The 17,277-nt window shown below is 36.1% G+C and overlaps 1 protein-coding gene across 4 annotated transcripts in view; it reads right to left on the bottom strand.

The window, feature by feature from the left end:
• The window catches only part of agap1 (ArfGAP with GTPase domain, ankyrin repeat and PH domain 1), a 232,623-nt gene that overhangs the window by 70,296 nt on the left and 145,050 nt on the right, over positions 1 to 17,277 (bottom strand). For all 4 annotated transcript variants that reach the window (XM_067373171.1, XM_067373172.1, XM_067373169.1 and 1 more), the window contains 2 exons: positions 16,345 to 16,500; positions 14,534 to 14,626 (listed from right to left, as the gene is read on the bottom strand). In XM_067373171.1, coding sequence (XP_067229272.1) covers positions 14,534 to 14,626; positions 16,345 to 16,500 — 249 coding nt within the window. The remainder of the gene's footprint in view (positions 1 to 14,533; positions 14,627 to 16,344; positions 16,501 to 17,277) is intronic.

Raw genomic sequence — 17,277 nt, 5'->3', positions numbered from 1 at the left:
TGCTGCCGTCTGTGCCCTTAAAGGATTAGTCCACTTTTAAATAAAATTTCCTGATAATTTACTCTCCTCCATGTCATCCAAGATGTTCATGTCCGTCTTTCTTCAGACGAAAAGAAATGAAGGTTTTTGATGAAAACATTCCAGGATTATTCTCCATATAATGGATTTCAATGGCCTCCAGATGGTTGAAGGTCAAAATTACAGTTTCAGTGCAGCTTCAAAGAGCTTTAAACAATATCAGACGAGGAATAAGAGTCTTATCTAGAGAAACTATCATAATTTTCGAAAAAAATACAACTGTATATGCTTTATATAAACAAATGATCGCCTTGTACGTGCTTCCGCTTTCTTCAAAAAGCTTTATTCTACTTACGGAAAAAAAACGGAATTGGTGCCGCGTTCATTCCGTTAGTAGAATACGAAAGGCGTAGGACTGTGGAAAGCGGAAGCACATGCAAGACGATATTTTGTGTTTATAAAGTATATACAGTTGTATTTTTTTTTTTAAATGAGCGATGGTTTCTCTAGATAAGACTCTTATTCCTCGTCTGATATCGTTTAAAGCTCTTTGAAGCTGCACTGAAACTGTAATTTTGACCTTCAACTGTTTGGGCTCCATTTAAATCCACTATAAGGAGAATAATCCTGGAATGTTTTCATCAAAAACCTTTATTTCTTTTCGACTCAAGAAAGAAAGACATGAACATCTTGGATGACATGATCAGGAAAATTTTATTTGAAAGTGGACTAATCCTTTAAAGACATGGTTACGAAAACCACAAGTCTGATCAGTTGGAGGCCATAGATATTCAAAAGCAGATCAATTGTCATCTTTGTCCAGCCAACATAAGTAAGACAAAGCCAAAAAATGTATATTCTCTTTTTTTTTCCCCGGGAGTGAAAACAACCGGAACAGGTTGAGCGTCCATTACAAATAAACTTCACGAACAAACAAAAGCCTCTAATCTGTGCACTCTTCCATTAAAAGAAGCCGATGTGCTCTTATCAGTGTGTTATCCTCTTCTTTCAGCTCTTCTCATTTCTCCCATTCTTTCATAACAAAAGGAGAGGTTAACCGGGAGATGAATGCGGACCGTGGCATGGGTGTGGACGGAGTCAGTATGGTGGACAGGATCCGTCTCCAATGAGTCCGCTCCGGACAGCCGCTTCACAAAGGGTTGGGTGTTTGCCCACACTGGCCTTATTGTTCTTGGACGATCCAGAAAGAAGGGCGCTAAATTAAGTGTGTCATCCCAACACTGGCTCGCCTCCGGCCCTGTCACTGTGACTGAATGTGAACGTGTGTGTGTGTGCGAGGGAAGTGGAGCCACGTGAGTGACACTGCGTGAAAGCTGGAGGTCTTATATCGCTGCGGCCATCTGATCTGGCCGGTACAGGCAGTGAGAGGACACACCCCCCCAAAAGACATTTATCATTTAACGACAGGCGCACACTCTCTCACGCTGACAAACACACCTGAATCAGGCTAGAAATGGGAATACTTCATTACATACACAGTGTATTATTGTTAAGAGGACTTAATATATGTCTATTCTGTGTAAACAATACACTGAGTAAAAAAAAATCTAGGAAAGAGTTATTTTTCTTAAATCAATGTCTTCATACAGTAACTACACTCCTGTCCTTGTTAAATACTCAGTTTGATGAACAGACATAAAGTCAGTAATGTGAGGTCCACTGTAGCTCTCAGCTTTAAACAATAACACGTCAAGGTCATCAAGGAGCTTAATGAGTGGTTTAAACACTCCCCTGAAAGCTTAAACCAATCGAAGCCAATGGATACTGGCAACAAGAGATTAGCCAAATCTAAACAGAGAGCACTGATTGATGTTTATGTATTTGGTTAAATTATTTTCAAGCTAAAATTATACAGGGAAAAGAGGGGGAAAAAAATCTAATTTGCGGGAGGTTAGTGTGCATGACAAAAATGCCATCTTGGCCAAAATGGCTCGGAGCAGCGACAACCTTTCCCTGGGAAATGATATTTTTCCAATCCCACAGAAGGCGGATCATGTCACACTCGTTAAAGGCTTGATAGCAGGTCTTTAATATTCACCGTCTTAATTAGGGCTGCAGTTAATTTCATTAAATTCTTTCGGTGCTAAATGAAGCAGATTATGAGACATCTTTTATTGCGAAGCGTGAAATTACAGCCTGCCCGCTGCCAATGGCAGGGCCAAGCTAATGAATTACAGGGTAAATAACACCCGAATTAACCATCCAATTTAACTCCTTACAAAGCACCCCTGCTCTGAGGGGGCAGAACTTCGTCAAACGTGCACAGCTCAGTGCTCATCTACGAACCAGAACATGCAATTACAACCATGATACTAATTTCCCTTTATGATGAGGAGAGACGTTTCACTGCCATTGTATTTCTTAAATGGAAATTTTAAGAGAGCAATGCATGGTGAAATGTAACGTGTGAAAAGTTTCCCTCTGCACCGCCAAACATGGAAAAATGTCAGAATGTTGTTTAATGTTGAGCGCTGACAACACATCGGCTGGGATGACGAGCCGGAATTTCAATAAATCAGGCACTGTGGGAAAACAACCTTGATGGAAATTGAAGACAATAATAGTATCTAAGGCCTGCAAAATACACTGAAAACTATGAATATTATTCAGAACTGATTATTCTTTTTATATTTGTGTGTGTGTGTGTGTGTATGTGTATGTGTATGTGTATGTGTATATATATATATATATATATATATATATATATATATATATATATATATATATATATATATATATATATATATATATATATATATATGCATATATAATATTTTTAATGTTTTTGAACGATTAACGACTTATGCTCATCAAGCCTGCATTTATTTGATCAAAAATACAGAAAAACAGTAATATTGTGAAATATAATTTCAATTTAAAATAATGGTTTTCTATTTTAATATAGTTTAAAATATTTTTTTTTCTGTGATGCAAAGCTGAATTTTCAGCACCATTACTCCAATCTTCAGTGTCACATGATCCTTCAGAAATCATTCTAATATGCTGATCTGATACTCATTTATTATCAAAGTTGGAAACAGTTGTGCTGCTTAATTTTTTTTGGAAACTGAGATACTTTTTTCAGGATTCATTGATGAATAAATAGTCAAAAAGAACAGCATTTATTCAAAATAGAAATACTTTCTAACAATATAAATCACTTTTTTATCAATTTAACACATCCTTGCTGAATAAAAGTATTAATTTCTCGCAGAAGAGAAAGAAAGAAAAAAATACTGACCCTAAACTTTTGAACAGTAGTGTATATTGCTATAAAATATTTAATTTAAATAAATGCTGCTCTTTTTTAACGTTTTATTCAAAGAATCCTGAAAAAAAAGTATCACGTTATAAAAAAATATTAAGCAATATTTACCATAAATCATATTAGAATGATTTCTGAAGGATCATGTGATACTGAAGACTGGATTTAATGATGCTGAAAATTCAGCTTTGCATCACAGAAATAAATTATATTTTAAAGTATATTATAATAGAAAACCATTATTTTAAATTGTAATAATATTTTACAATATTACTGTTTTTTCCTGTATTTTTGATCAAATAAATGCAGGCTTGATGAGTAGAAGAGACTTTTGAAAACATTAAAAACAGTAACATTTCCAAACTTTTGAACCAATGAGGTTCATTCTTATGTGTTACGCAGCGCTTTTTTTTAACCCTTTAATGAACTATGTTACCACTTTTTTATTATTATGCCTTATTATTTAGAGCCAATCATCTAGTTGCACATTTTCCATCTCTAAAAAGACTGAAGTGATTGAAACATCTGTTTAAAATTTTTTTGCAAGAACTGTTTTAAATTTATCTGAATTATCAATTGTTTTCCAAAACATTTTTCCGCACATGAATCATTATACAGAACTGGAATCATTCAAATGAACCAGATACAACATTTTTAAATTGTTTACGATTCCCAAAACTATGCAATGAAATTTTATACCACAAACCAATAGGTACATGTGGATGAGGAAGACATAAGTCTTACTGCATCAATCTAGAGCCCCACTTCTGAAAATTAATTTGTATTAAAGCTTGTGTCAAAATGCCTTTCCGAACAGTAACAAAGATGTGTGTGTGCACGGTAATCGGCTAATTAAGAACGTGGAACAGATGTCGACAGACTCCGGGCTGCACAGGGTCAGTAAACAAAGCTGGCGATCATTAGAGTAACATTAGTTTCTGAACAAAGCCATAAACAACTCTATCAAACAAAACTATTTTTACAGGCAATCCAAAGATCTCGCCAAGTTTTAACAGAGTTTCTGCATAATAATCATAGTTCAGCATGACCTCTGACAAATTTAAATGAGCCATTTAAATAAGAAAGAAATAAAAAAACACTAAAAGCCATTAAAAATGACCACCAGTCAAAACAAACACCATAATATAGTCATAATATATCATAGATGTCAAAACAACCGGGATCTCTGAGGTGATTGGACAAACAGTCGTATTAATAACAAGGCAGAGGGTCAAAGGAGGCTGTGATTGGCAGATGCGAGAGCTGTCATGGCAAATTCAGGTGACACGTCTGACCTCGCCACACCCACTCTGAGGGCTCAGAGAGTCCAGTTTGAAGCGCTCCACAGGGAGATGGCGGTGAAAACGCTCCTCTTTAGCCATCTAATTGCTGGAGAGTATGAGCCCACCCCAGCCTCATTACTGTCCACCAAGCCGTCTGCGTGTTTTAATGAGGAGCATGTTCTAATGAAGGCGTTTTTTACAAAGGTTTTATTGTAGCTGAGAGCCATGTCGAGAGCGTAACCTTCAGCTCAGGAGTCAGGACAATAACCTTCGTAATGAGATCACAGCGAATGGCAAATAAACTGCGACAGGGTCTCAGAGAGAAAAAACTACCTTAAGCATGTGCACATACACGGTAAAAAACACTACTGAATAAGTTCACACCAGTTTTGTATCTTCGTTTGTGTAATTCTGTAATTAAAAAGAAGAATTGTGTGTCAGCGTAACACAGAAATCAACCAAGCCTTTTCATTGCTCCTCACTCTTAAAAATAAAACTTCTTTATTTGCATCTATAGGGGCTTTCGCAATGGAGGAACCCTTTCATAGTTCCTAGAACTATTGGCTGAAGTACCCGGATTTTGCATGTTTGCACCGCAGGAACTAGGAACGATTTTAGTTCTAGGAACTCCTTTTGGGGGAGCTAAAATAGCTCCTACTTCAGAGTAGGGTCTAAACCAGCACTATCAGTGAAGTAAGTGTACGTTGATTGGACAAACACATGTCAAACACCGGCACCCTGCATTTTTAAAAAGCTGTGTAAACATATTTACTTCACAATCATGGAAAACAGCGATAACGGCATTTATCTGTTGTCTGCAGGGTTGTGTTCTTTTCTCCGTCTCGGTGATATGCAATACTGAAAGTTGTCATAGGAGATTTAATCTCTTAGCCAAACTTTTAGCTCTTTTTAGGCACATAAACAACGCCATCCTCCATCCACCGTTTTTTAGCATTTTTAAATGCCGCTCATAAAGACGCCGCTGTCGGCCGCTTCAGAGTTCCTATTCCCGGTGCGGATGCAACCATGAACATGGCCTGGGGGAGAAATTAGTTTGCGGGGAAATATTAGCTCTAGGGTCCAATTGTCACTGTTAACTAACTATTAACTACGACTTTTGCCTCAAATGTACTGATTATTAATAGTTGCAATGCAGTCGAATGAGACTTCAGTGAAAACTTAAAAATAAATTCTGCTTCAAATAAAACTTTCTGAAAGATGGTTTTGGTCATTTAAGGTAGTTGTTATCACACTGATATATATTCAATTGTTCATTTTTTTGATGATTTAGATTTTAGCTAGCAATTTGATTCTATAAAAACGGGGCGTGTCGTCATGACTCGAACTTGATTAAGTTCCATTTTTATGCAGACGATTTTATGCACCCAGATTTATATTCATTCAAAACCTGGCGATAATACGGCTGTTGGCTTTCTAGAACACTGCATCTCTGAGATAAAAATTTGGATGTCTCATAATTTTCTCTGTCTTAACAGCGATAAGACTGAGGTTATGCTCATCGGTTCACCCCAACAAATTCGTAAAGCTGATGCTGTAACCTTAATGGTGGATGGCTCTGCTTTGGAGTTTCAAACTAAATTAAAAAATTTGGGGGTGATATTTGATGCAAATTTAACATTTGATCCTCATGTCCAAAATATGGTCAAAACTTCATTTTTTCATCTTAGAAATATTGCACGATTGCGCCCCATGTTATCTTTCTCGGCGGCTGAAAAACTGATCAATTCATTTATCTTTTCTCGTATCGATTATTGTAATGCTCTGCTTGCTGGGGTTTCCAAATCTACCATAAACAGATTACAGTATGTCCAAAACTCAGCAGCCAGAATCCTGACAAGATCCAGGACAAGTGAGCACATCACTCCCATCTTGGAGTCTTTGCACTGGCTACCGGTCAGGTTTCGCATCGATTTTAAAATTCTCATGCTCACCTACAAGGCCTTGAATGGTTTAGCGCCACAATATCTGTCCGAACTTTTAACTGCATACACCCCAAGACGCAATCTTCGTTCTTCTGATTCTGGCTTTTTAATTGTACCTTCTACACGTTTACGCTCTATGGGTGACCGGGCTTTTTCTTCTTTTGCTCCCAAACTCTGGAATGCTCTTCCCAATGAGATCAGACATGCTGACTCTTTTAGTGTTTTTAAATCTTCACTTAAAACTTACTTTTTTAGGCTTGCATACAAGTGATTTTTTTTTTTTTTTTTTTTTTTTCCTCTTAATTCTGCTCAAATGTATGTTTATTGTATTTATATGTTTCTGTGAAGCGCTTTGAGATATAACTTTAAAGGCGCTATATAAAATAAAGTTTATTATTATATTATTATTATTATTATTGATTGACAGCTCAGCTTGTCTGAGGACTGTCGGAGCTTCGAGGGGAGATTGAAGATGTATTAACTAACTGTTAATTTTCGATTTCTTTGTCATTAACACCAACAAAATGAGTTGTTCAGCAGTAAACTGTACTAACCGACCTACAGGATCTGACGGATCACTGAACTTTTTTTATGTAACATCAAATATGGGCGTTATAAGCTAATTAATAAATGTTATTAGTTAAGATAACACACCTAATGTTAACCATGTCGGGAAAAAGCAGGTGATCGTTATCTGGCAGTTACTTATTATTTTTATGGGTATAAAATAATAATTAGCAGGACAAAACTAATGATAGCTTACTCTAATTACAGCAATCGATCTCCTGTAACGTTAGTTGAACTTGATTTAAAATGGCAGGACCGTTTCTGACGATTTAGAGTTGTTTCTAGAGGCATATTATATTGATTTTATCTACTGAATTTGCTGTTTCAAAAATATTATTGCTCTAGAAACAGAATAGCCTATTATTTTATAGGTAGACTTTTAAATTGTGTATCATTTTTATAGTCTATTTAAAATACATGAATGATGACGCAGTCGTCTGGGTGGAAGTTTGATATCGCGACTCCGCCTCCGGCTCAACTGACGATTCCTTCTGCGCATGCCCAGGCTCCAAACTTTTTTTTTTTTGACGTATTGCGTAACGTGTCAGCGCCCATTCATCAGCCCATTTTGGCTTCAGTTCAATACAATGGAAGGAAGCGACGTCGCGTCGTCCATCTTTTTTTACAGTCTATGATTGGATCCTAAACTAAAGTTACCGAACCTTCAATATCAGTGGAATCTGTCCAAAGCACAAAAGGTTCTTTATAGTGGAAAAAAGATTCTAAGTTCAGATTATTAAGAAATTAAGAAAAAAAATAAGAAAAAAAATGAATTAAGAAAAAAAATGTTCTTTTAGGGCAGGAGTGTCCAATCCTGCTCCTGGAAGGACACTGTCCTGCAGAGTTTAGTTTCTAGTTTCTAGAGTTTCTAGTATGCGGAGTAAGACTTAGCTGCTTCAGGTGTGTTTAATTGGGGTTGGAGCTAAACTCTGCAGGACAGTGGCCCTCCAGGAGCCGGATTGGACATTATGGCAAGATAGGATAAAAAAGGGAGCGCTGTTTACACTAAGTGACAATAGCAATATATTACATTTACACTAAGTGACAATAGCAGCATTTTCTTAGCGATATGCTATTTACACTAGATGTGATTTTTTTTTGGGATATCTCTTTCTATTACTCCATAAATCAGAAAATACTGTCAACAGTCAGAAAAAACTTAAAAGATAAAAGACTTTAGGAATAAATGTCTAAAATCATGCATGATGAACAAAAAAATCTCTGTAAAAACTTTCAGAAAAATTACAGAAAATCTATAAAATGTAACTTTTGGTGTATGCAAGTTCAACTGAAGTGGAGATTTCTGGCTCAGAGCAAGATAAATTATTTTGAGAAAACAGCTTTAAGATAAAGATTTGCATTGTAATTAAAATCTACAGATGCAAATAGATAAAGTGCAATAAATTAACACAAGATTTCTTTCCAATAGTCTAAAAACAACACGTTTTCTATGGCATCACTGCCAAAACGAGCGTTGAGTGAAACAGAAAATCCAAAGCATAAAAAGCAATCGATTTTGTTCAGGACTCATCCGTGTGCGAGTAACTCACTAACAATTACGGCCATACCTTCAAGGAACAGCTGAGCGATAAATCTAATACACTCAGACATCTGCCAAAGAGATTACAAGATGACGTTCCTCATCAACAGCCGGCGACGAAGTGCAGCTGAGAGCCAGCACACAAAAGTTCAGGCCAGAGATTAATGCAGTGCCGTGAGTGAGGGATTTCTGGTGAAATCTTTAAAAATCACATTAGTGGACCAAAAGAGGCCACTGAAGAGGTGTTAATGCGAGGCAGGTAGACTCGGAAGTGTACATGCCCGCGCACGCTAATTGGAGAGCAGGTCTAACGCCCAGCAGCCTGCTGTGGCTAGTGAGAGGCGAGGAGGCAGATCGAGAGAGACGCGAGCATGTAAGACGAAAGTCCACAGGGAATTATCAAATCAATTAACATCCAATTCCTAAACGAAGCTCTGCCCCGTGCCTCTGAGCACAAACTGCTCGGCTGCGTTAACGTCTGTGAGGGGACGCGCCCGGGACGCTTTCGTACTGTTGCTGAAACACTCATCGCCTGAACGTAGCGCCCAATTAGAAAGGAAATGCCACTGCAGCAGACGCAGACACTGATCTGATGGAGGGATTCTGGTCAGCGGCTCCATGGCTGCCGTGTCTCTTTCTGAGGAGGGAGATTCTAAGATGTCACGGATCAAAAGGATATTATAAATTAAACTAAGTTTGATTAAAGGACCAATGGGCAGGACCACATAGAATGGGCATCCAGAGTGCAGGATATGAACATGCATCTATGGCTGCACAATTAATTATGATATGACTTTTTATGATTATTGGGTAACACTATTTTTGGGTATTTTAACTAGTTGCTTATTAGCATGCTTATTACTAGAATATTGGCTGTTTATTAGTACTTATAAAGCAGATATTAATGCCTTTCTACATTCTACATCACATAATCCTACCCAATACCTAACTTACTAACTATTAATAAGCAGTAAATTAGGAGTTTATTGAGGGAAAAGTCATAGTTAATAGTTTACGTGTGTTCCGATTATTGAAACTTAAAGTGTTTCTTTAATTTTCCACCAAAAGTAAATGTAATTGTAATGATAAAATTGTACTAACATTTAGGAAAATATGAATTTATTAAGTAATATATTTGTCTTTCATAATATAGATATTAAGAAAAGCAGCACTATAATTATAATTGTGAAAATGAAGGAAATATTATTGCACTACAACTAAAAATGATAATATTAAAATAAAATAAAAATAAATGTAACAATATAATAATGTTTTATTTTTGTACTTTAAAATAAAAATCTAATGTTCAAAAATATAATTATAAATATATTAATTTTTCAAATATAATATTATGCCAATAATATGTACATTATGCAAAGTTATTATAAATAAATAAATAAATAAATAAATAAATAAATAATATATATATATATATATATATATATATATATATATATATATATATATATATATATATATATATATATATACACACATAAAACCACAATATAATTAGTTTTTCTAAAATGCGCAGTCTAAATGTGTTACTCCACAAATTTTGCCCAAAAAAATCAGCATAGAAAATGCAAACAGTCAGTTTGGGATACAAAGAGGACTAACATGAAGCTGAAGCAGCAGTGAGAGAGTGAACTGAAACACTGCAGAGGCTGGGGAGCTCTGATTGAGCTGGCTGATTGATCTCCTCATGAGATGAGGGACACAGGCACCAGTGGAGCCTCTGATCAGCACGAGAGTGTGTGCGTAAGTGTGTGTGTGTAAGTGTGGGGCAGGCTCTGTCTGACACCAGGGAAATTAATCCCTCATTTATGTACCCGCAGTGTCAAGAGGCTGAGAGATGCTTCAGAGATATGGCTCTGCGCCAGGACCCCGCGCGACACTCTCCATCCGCTCGTGCTTCACTGGACTGCAGGATCTCTAACACACGTAACATTTAAATAAAACCTTTCTTTCAGTACCTATAAAACTAGTGCACATAATGAGATCTCACTATTATAATTCAACAGAAGACTTTTGTTCATCTTTGAAACAAAAATGGAGATATTTCGGTAACACGTTCTATGAAGACTATGCTTAAAATGAATTATAGCTGCATTTACGCTTATTTATAAGTATTAATATTTTATAAATATGTTTATAAAGACCTATACAGCATTATAAGAACAGTTATAATTACATTTTATTATAATTACTTATAAGACATGCATTTTCTTTTTCAGTGAGCATGTTTATAATCCATTATACACTGATTTATAAATATTAATTTAGAAATGATTTATTTCTGTCAAATAAGTGAATATACTGTTATTAATAGATGTGTTGTGTATTATTGTGAGTAATAATACAGTTATTAATCTCTATAAATGCATCATTGATGATTAAGTGAAAACACAAGATGCAATTTTTCCAAATGAAATGTTAAGAAATCATGTAAATGTGCTCATACATTTTAAGTTGTTTACTTGTAAATGTAACTAATGAACAACAACTCCTGTAATAAAATAATGAAAATAAATATAGAAATAATACAAACATTTATTAACAATATTTTTTAAAGTATAATTGCAAACTGTTGGCTGAGGAGATACAGATTTTAACAAATCAAAATGATCATTCATGACCTCTAATGCAAACATTAGACATTTAAGACATAACTAATTATTTATAAATCAGTGTATAATGGATTATGAGCATACACACTGAAAAAGCAAATGCATGACTTATAGGTAATCATAAAAATGTAACTATAACTGTTCTTATAATGCAGTATAGATCTTAATGAGTCTTTATAAATATATGTATAGAATAGTAATACTTACTTATAAGTATAAATGGAGCTTTAATTCATTATAAGCATGGGCTTCATAGACAATGGTATTTTTGATGAAATCTGATTTACCCAAAACTTTGATGCTGCAAAACGTTCATAAAGAGACTGTAAAGAAATCCATACGAAAGCAGTGATTCAATCTTATGAAGATGAACTGAATTAATTTAAGCTTTTATTCACTTTTTATTCACATTTGGAGCACTCAAATTTGGTAAACAGAAGCCTGAGAACCAATGAAGTTCATTCTCATGCGTCATGTCTTAGATTTAATTAAGAATATCTTCATTTGTGTTTTGAAGATGAATGAAAGTCTTATGGGTTTGAATCAACAAAATACTGAATAATTGATGGAAGAACTAAAACTTTTGGATGAACTATCCCCTCTACGTGTATATTTAAAATTTAAACTGTAATAATTTATGCAAATGACGCGCTCTGATGTCACATAACACGGTTGTTCTACATGTTGGGGAACAGCAGCCACCCTCTCTCTCGAGAACACACATTATCGTCTTGATTGCTCTTGGCATCGCACATACAAATTAGCCCAGCGCAAGCCCAGTCCGCGCTGCTCTCTCCTCTGCACAGCTGCTTGCTACGGCTCAGCCTTCCCATCTGCCACTAGCGCGGCGCCCTGCTCTCAGCACCGCTGTAGTCGGGCCAGCCTCATTTCTTCTTCATTAACCGCCACTGACTTTAACAGGATTTATGCAAATAGAGCCGCAGGAGGTGAGAGATCACTGCTGGCAGCATTAGCACTCGCTTGTGTGCCTCAAAAAGACGTACCTCCAGAGTCCCTTTAAGACAAATCGCTCAGCGGCCATCTTGGTAACGCTCCTGGGCAGATATTTTACATCTATGTAATGTCTGGAAAAAAGTAATCTTAAGAAATCTTATGGCATGAGGGTTTTCTGGGTTCCTCTATATAATGATATTTACTGTTTAATTCATGAATGTCACTCCACTTAACATGTGGCCGATAAATGTTTTTCAAATTAAGAGCTTTTTTTAACTGTTTTTTTGTTATTATGCCATTTTTTTAAATATTATGCCAAACTATTTCATTTCTTTTCAAGAATGTTTTTCTTTTTAACAATTATTTTTTCTTCATTATGATATCAGGACATTATGTCATCCTGACAATTTTGAATATTTAAATGAATTTTAATACGCGTTCATGCATGCAATTAATCTTTTCATTTTAACACGCATTCATTTTTGCACATATTTAACGCAATTAACGCAGTATCCGTTTTTTCTGTAATAATTTGGATAGTGTTACATTGCTCTTATTCATGCAAATGCTTTTAAACCATTAAAGCACCACAAAACAAATGAGAACGTGCTGTCTGTGAATGTCGTGTCATGTGACACAGAAAGACGCGCGCCGGTATCGGGTTATCTTTTGCGCTTGAACAAACAATTACACACAGAATTATGCCAAAATGCCCATTTTGTGGAGTATCCTCATAAGAGCAGTCTTAAATGAGTTCAATAACATCTTAAATGAACGTGAGAAAATGAGATTCACGTCATGTTCGGCAGCGGCCGCTCTTAAAGTGACAGCAGCCTAATAAACCAGTTGCTGTGATGATGTCTGTCATTAATGTTCATCAAAGAACAAAGAACAAAAAATTGTAAAGACTGTAAAGTGTTTTGTATATTTTTGTATATTTCCACCTGTTATATGACATTTATTATAATGGGTTTATGAGAAGATTGTTCACTTAAATTAAAAGTAGTTATTTTTTAAAGCCTAATAAATGCTGAAATTAATTTCATGGAGACATATCAGTATCAGTGATACTGGCCTTCATTCTTAAAAAGATGACATTAAACAAATATTTAAAATACACTGTCTTTAAGTTGTTTCTACATTAATTTGGAGAGTAACAGTGAAATTATTACAATATAAAAATATTAAAAACTCAAATGTTTTTAATCACGATTAATAGCAGATAAATGTGTGATTAATTAGTTGATTCTTTTTTAATCGATTGACAGCACTAAGAAAAAAATGTTCGATCTAAAATGCATTTTAATGTATGGACCAAAAAAAAAATAATCAAGCGCTCATATTTTGACATTTGCATTATGATTGCACAAAGCAGGATTTCAGTATTACAATGTCAGCGAAGACGCAACATATTCTCCAACGTCTAATCTGCAGAAAAGAGGGGCCGATTACAGCGGCGCTCCATTGAGCGAGAGTCTTGTGTAAATGTCTTTGCCTCCTATAGAGCCTCTCAACGTGAACCCAGCGGGATCCGAACGCAGCCAAAAGGTCTGCAGCTTCGCTCTTGAACGCCAGCTGCGCTGTACGGCGGACGACGGAAGCGCTGCTCCACTGCGGCACGGTAATAAACACAGATCTCACTTAAAGGCAGCTTTAATCAGAGATGCAATTTGTTCATTAGAAAATTACAAACAAGGCCACGGCGCTGACATGAGAGGGCACGATTAGTGCCGCTAATTACCTGATTCTTTCACTCCAGCTGAGATGCGCTGAGGATGATCTCGCCCCCCCACCCCTCACGCTAGCTAGCGTTTTTCTTTACTCTCTCATTACACACCCTTGTTTGTGACAAATTAAGGCCAAGTCAAACAATCTCTCCCACAGTGCAAAGGAGGGGGTCGTCTTCACATCACATTCTGCTTCTCATTCTTGTCGGGGAGGGCTGATGGGAAAGATGGGCCCGTATGCAGATTGGTAGACTGCACTTCATTAGGCTCCTCAGCTTTTTTCTATCCTCGCGTTTGACAGGGAAAAAGAAGGTTGAAGAGTGAGATGGTGTAGGGGTTTTGGCTGTGGGGGGGTGCATCGAGGAGAGAAAAATCCCTTCCCACTTCTTATCCTAATGATCTCATTTCAGCACACGGGAGAGCCTGGCTCTAATTGATGTCAAGTGCGTGCTTTCACTGTTAATCAAGAAGATGGCATCAAACGGGATTCGCGCGGGTCTGAGTACTGATCTGAGGCCCCTTCGTCCACAATACGCCGCTGTTGGACTCCAATTATACCAGCCCAGACGGCCGGCCAGACCCTACCTGTTTAATTGGGATAGCGCGGCCACTTCCAATGCTGTCTGCACGGCCATCCATCCCTTTCTTCTCCCTGTCTGGTTCGCTTCCCTTCCGAGACTGTGGGGGAGAAGACATCATTTTAGTCAAAGGCGAGCTTGCTGCTAATTGAGCCGGACTTCAGACCAGATCCAGTTTGGAGTGCAGGGCACACACATGACTTCAAAAGTCAAGGGGGTGTGGGAGGGGTCAACTTGACCTTGACGTGACCCCACCCCCCCAACTTCTTTAAAGCAAGACATGTGGTACATGTGCAGGATGTACACTACTAAAGAGCTTAAATGACTGGAAGAACGGCTATGAATTTAAAGAGGAACTGATCATATAAAATGTATACAACAACAACAACAACAACAAAACTAGTAACCTAAGTATACTTATTATTAACATATTTATTGTCATATCACAACTTACCGATATTAAATTATAATGAAACTTTATTTGGAGTATTTCTTTATTGCATAATGCACATTTCTTAATATTATGCCTAAATGTGTTTTAACATCACTATTAATAAGGATCTCTAATGTATAATATCAGTCTTTAAATGCAAGTATACTTGCAATAGTTCCACTTTAACACAATCAAATATACTTCAGTATATCTTTAGTTGGATCTCAGCACTACTTTTGCACAATTAAGAACAAAATTAGTTGTTCTAATTTAGCAGACTTTAAGTATAACAGTTTTAGGGATGCACGATATATCAGCCATCATATCGGTATTGGCCGATTTATGCTAATTTTGTAATGTTATCGTTATCGGCTCAATAAGAAAATTTGACTGATATATTAAAACCGATACTAAATAATGGATTATGTCCTTCAGCTGAGACACTTCAGATGCGCACTGTTCACTATGATGGTTATGAATTGCTTGAAATATGATTGGAAACACTTCACAAAGGAAAATACAGTGCAAGATTGTCATAGGCTATATGAAATTATGATGAGAACATTATAATTGAGTGACTGGGACATTGCTTTTAATGGTGAGACTTTTGTTTTTGTAACCAGGCTTTCAAAACTTGTATAAAAAAAAAAAAAAAAAAAAAAAAAAGGATTTAGATTTACCGGCTAGTATATCGGTTATCGTCTTTCAAATATAAAGAATTATCGGTTATCGGTATCGGCCAAAATTTTCATCTCGGTGCATCCCTAACCAGTTTAGTATACCAAAAGTACATTATCATCAAGGCTACATTTATTTGATCAAAAATACATAAAAACAACAAAACTGAAGTATTATTACAATTTAAAATAAGTGTTTTCTATTTGAATATATTTTAAAATACAAACTATTCCTGTGATCAAAGCTGCATTTTCAGCATCGTTACTCCAGACTTCAGTGTCACATGATCCTTCAGAAATCATTCTAATATGATGATTTGCTGCTCAAGAAACATTTATTAATGTTTAAAACAGTTGTGCTGCTTAATATTTTGTGGAAATGTGATTTTTTTTCAGGATTCTCTGATGAATGTAAAATTCAAAAGAACAGCATTCATTTGAAACAGAAAACGTTTGCCACATTAAAGCATACATGCTGAATAAAAGTATTAATTTCTTAAATACAATAAATAAAAACTTACTGACCCCAAACAGATGTGTACATAGAAATAAATATATAAATAAAACATAAAAATATATATATTTATCAAATTCATTTTTGTTGTTGTTGTTGTTGATATATTCACTTTGTAATTAAATTGACAGCTGATATTGTGGTAATGCACTAATTAACAATTAAAATCATGTTTAACGGGAGAGCAGACTGACCGTAAAGAGGTTGGAGCGTCGTTTGGACTGTTTGCGGACGGGCGTAGGCGTGTTGGCAGTTTGGGGTACATCGATACGCAGTTCCTTCTGACTGGTACTGGGAGTGGAGGGCACGGAAGAGGAGTAATCGCTCAAACTGCCTCCACCATTACTGGTCTGTAACATACACAGAGCAAGAATCACTTAGCAAGAAAAGCAAGAAAATAATCTCACGTTACAAAGAAACACCATAGGTCTCCTTTTTTTTTTTCCTGAGCTTCACCTATGCCTCTCTCAGCTTGGCTGCACATACACAGGCTCACTTGTACACTGCTAATGAGAAATCAATGAGGACTGAGCCATGCGGAAGAGGATTACTGTCTGAAGGGGTAAAAAAAACGCAGATAAAGAAACAGTGAATTTTCCTTGAATAATTCAGAGGATGATCCTGAGAGTAAAATTTGAATCTTAAATTTAAAGGGGACCTATTTTCACAAGATGTAATATAAGTCTCTGGTGTCCCCAGAATGTGTCTGTGAAGTTTCAGCTCAAAATACCCCACAGATCATTTATTATAGCTTGTCAAATTTGCCTCTATTTATGAGTGTATGAGTGTAACCCTTAAATGCATACCTCGGGTCTTTAATGACCCGGGACGTCATTCACTACCCTACTCCTTGTTCATTTTTTAAAGTTAGACATCAACCTGCTTGGTATTCCTCAATAAATTCATTATAAAGAATATAACAAGAAAAAATAAATCATAAATTTTAAAAGAATGCCTATTTTTGTATTCATTTTTTGTAAAAATTGTATAGGGTCGCTAACGACCCGAGGTGTGTATGAATGTAAGTATATTTTTACTGCACAACAATAATTGAATCTTAGATGACGGAATAAGTGCAATTCACCTTTATTCCACAAGGTGGCAATGTCTGATACACAATGCTGAAG

Source organism: Chanodichthys erythropterus, chromosome 21 (genome assembly GCF_024489055.1).
Source record: "Chanodichthys erythropterus isolate Z2021 chromosome 21, ASM2448905v1, whole genome shotgun sequence".
Classification (NCBI taxonomy): Eukaryota; Metazoa; Chordata; class Actinopteri; order Cypriniformes; family Xenocyprididae; genus Chanodichthys; species Chanodichthys erythropterus.
This window is presented reverse-complemented; position numbering and strand designations above follow the sequence as displayed.